At 33.3% G+C, this 2500-nt stretch overlaps 1 protein-coding gene across 3 annotated transcripts in view; it reads right to left on the bottom strand.

Moving 5' to 3' along the window:
- Positions 1–2500, bottom strand: part of cnpy1 (canopy FGF signaling regulator 1) — a 75935-nt gene that overhangs the window by 73024 nt on the left and 411 nt on the right. For all 3 annotated transcript variants that reach the window (XM_061928830.1, XM_061928829.2, XM_061928831.2), the window contains exon 2: positions 67–172. In XM_061928830.1, the coding sequence (XP_061784814.1) occupies positions 67–157 (91 nt within the window). In that variant the 5' untranslated portion in view covers positions 158–172. The remainder of the gene's footprint in view (positions 1–66; positions 173–2500) is intronic.

Here is a 2500-nt window from a genome sequence, read left to right as displayed (position 1 = left end):
CACCTCAACCACTCTAACGGGTAAACGCTGCCATTTCCACGACGTTTCTGACTACTTGGTCCCCACCTGAGCAGTAGAGCGTTTGGTCCCGCTTCGCCTGGCAGCAGCAGATGAAGACGATCATCATCATCATCATGTCCACCATGCATGGCGCCATGTTTACCTGTGAAGACTGACGGGCCAAAATACTTAGACAAACTTTATCGATCCACATGGGAAACTATAATAAATATATTATAATACACCACACAGACATATTGATCACCTATACGGACATATTGCATCATATATGAAGTGAATAAATAAATACATGTGTTTGTAATTAGCAAAATAGCGTCATATGACGTCAAAAGCGTCATATGACGTCATCACCCGTTGCTATGTGGTAGTGATGGGTTGATGAGGCGTCATGAAGCGTTTCGACACATTGCAAAACTGTATTGATACTGTGTCGATACTGTGTCACTAAATACTGACATCTGCTGGACATTAAAAATCCCTACAGGTAACCTATGGACCGACTCAACTGACACTGATTTGATGCCCTAGTACAGGGGTCACCAACCTTTTTGAAACCAAAAACTACTTCTTGGGTACTGATTAATGCCAAGGGCTACCAGTTTGATACACACTTAAATAAATAAATATATTGTCATTTGTAAGTTACACGTAAGTGTGATTTAAACAAGAATAGCTAAATAAATACATTTATATATATAAAAAAATGGGTATTTCTGTCTGTCATTCCGTTGTACATTTTTTTTTCCTTTTACGGAAGGTTTTTTGTAGAGAATAAATGATGAAAAAAACACTTAATTGAACGGTTTAAAAGAGGAGAAAACATGAAAAAAATTCTAATAAAATTTTGAAACATAGTTTATCTTCAATTTCGACTCTTTAAAATTCAAAATTCAACCGACAAAAAGAAGAGAAAAACTAGCTAATTTGAATCTTTTTGAAAAAATAAAAAAAAGAATTTTTGGAACATCATTAGTCATTTTTCCTGATTAAGATACATTTTAGAATTTTGATGACATGTTTTAAATTGGTTAAAATCCAATCTGCACTTTGTTAGAATATTTAACAAATTGGACCAAGCTATATTTCTAACAAAGACAAATCAGTATTTCTTCCAGATTTTCCAGAACAACAATTTTAAAAGAAATTCAAAATACTTTGAAATAAGATTTAAATTTGATTCTACAGATTTTCTAGATTTGCCAGAATAATTTTTTTGAATTTTTAATCATAGCAAGTTTGAAGAAATATTTCACAAATATTCTTCGTCAAAAAAACAGAAGCTAAAATATTTATTATTCTTTACAATAAAATATTTTTTTTTTTTACTTGAACATTGATTTAAATTGTCAGGAAAGAAGAGGAAGAAATTTAAAAGGTAAAAAGGTATATTTGTTTAAAAATCCTAAAATCATTTTTAAGGTTGTATTTTTTCTCTAAAATTGTATTTCTAAAAGTGATAAGAAGCAAAGTAAAAAATAAATGAATTCATTTAAACAAGTGAAGACCCATCCATCCATCCATTTTCTACCGCTTATTCCAAGTGAAGACCAAGTCTTTCAAATATTTTCTTGGATTTTCAAATTCTATTTGAGTTTTGTCTCTTTTAAAATTAAAAATGTCGAGCAAAGCGAGACCAGCTTGCTAGTAAATAAATCAAATTTAAAAAATAGAGGCAGCTCACTGGTAAGTGCTGCTCTTTGAGCTATTTTTAGAACAGGCCAGCGGGCGACTGATCTGGTCCTTACGGGCGACCTGGTGACCGCGGGCACCGCGTTGGTGACCCCTGCCCTAGTATATACAATAATATAAACCAAGTCATTTAGGATTATTTCATATCTTCATTTAAATAAAAATGTTTTTTTAATCTTTTTTAGATAAATAACGTGAACATGTATCATAACATGGAAATCTAAGAGAACGTGTTGTGGATGATTGTGGACTGGGAATTGTTTTAATTTTATTTTTTTTACACATTTTTATAAAAATAAAAATAAAAAGTTTTTCCGACGTATTACATTTTAGACGATTTCTCTTCTTAGTTATTATTTCTCCGGCTGTAGAAAAGAGCCGCTCACAGGGCACAGAGGAGGCGACACAGTTGGCGTATCGGTCACGTGACCAAAACAGCTCATGATCGGTCACGTGACTTTCTAAAACCGACACAGGGTTTTGCTCTATGAGCTCGACGCATGCGCTGATGCATCGGTGTTGCCGGACCCAACACTACTATGTGGCACAAAATGTAAACAAACGTGTAGATATGCGAAATTCCTTTAGTTCGGAGGTGTCTAAATGACATTAATGCGGAAATAATTTAATTTCACAATCTAAAATTAACTTTGAAGAGGGGGAATTGAATGTAAGCTTTATATAGACACCGAATTATCGTGTTAGCATTGTTAGCATCACATTAGTCAGCGAAATAAAGCTAGCTTGATTAAGTTAGCATTGTTGTTATTCACATTTCACCATTTTTAAC

The sequence above is a fragment of the Nerophis lumbriciformis genome, linkage group LG33 (assembly GCF_033978685.3).
Source record: "Nerophis lumbriciformis linkage group LG33, RoL_Nlum_v2.1, whole genome shotgun sequence".
Classification (NCBI taxonomy): domain Eukaryota; kingdom Metazoa; phylum Chordata; class Actinopteri; order Syngnathiformes; family Syngnathidae; genus Nerophis; species Nerophis lumbriciformis.
This window is presented reverse-complemented; position numbering and strand designations above follow the sequence as displayed.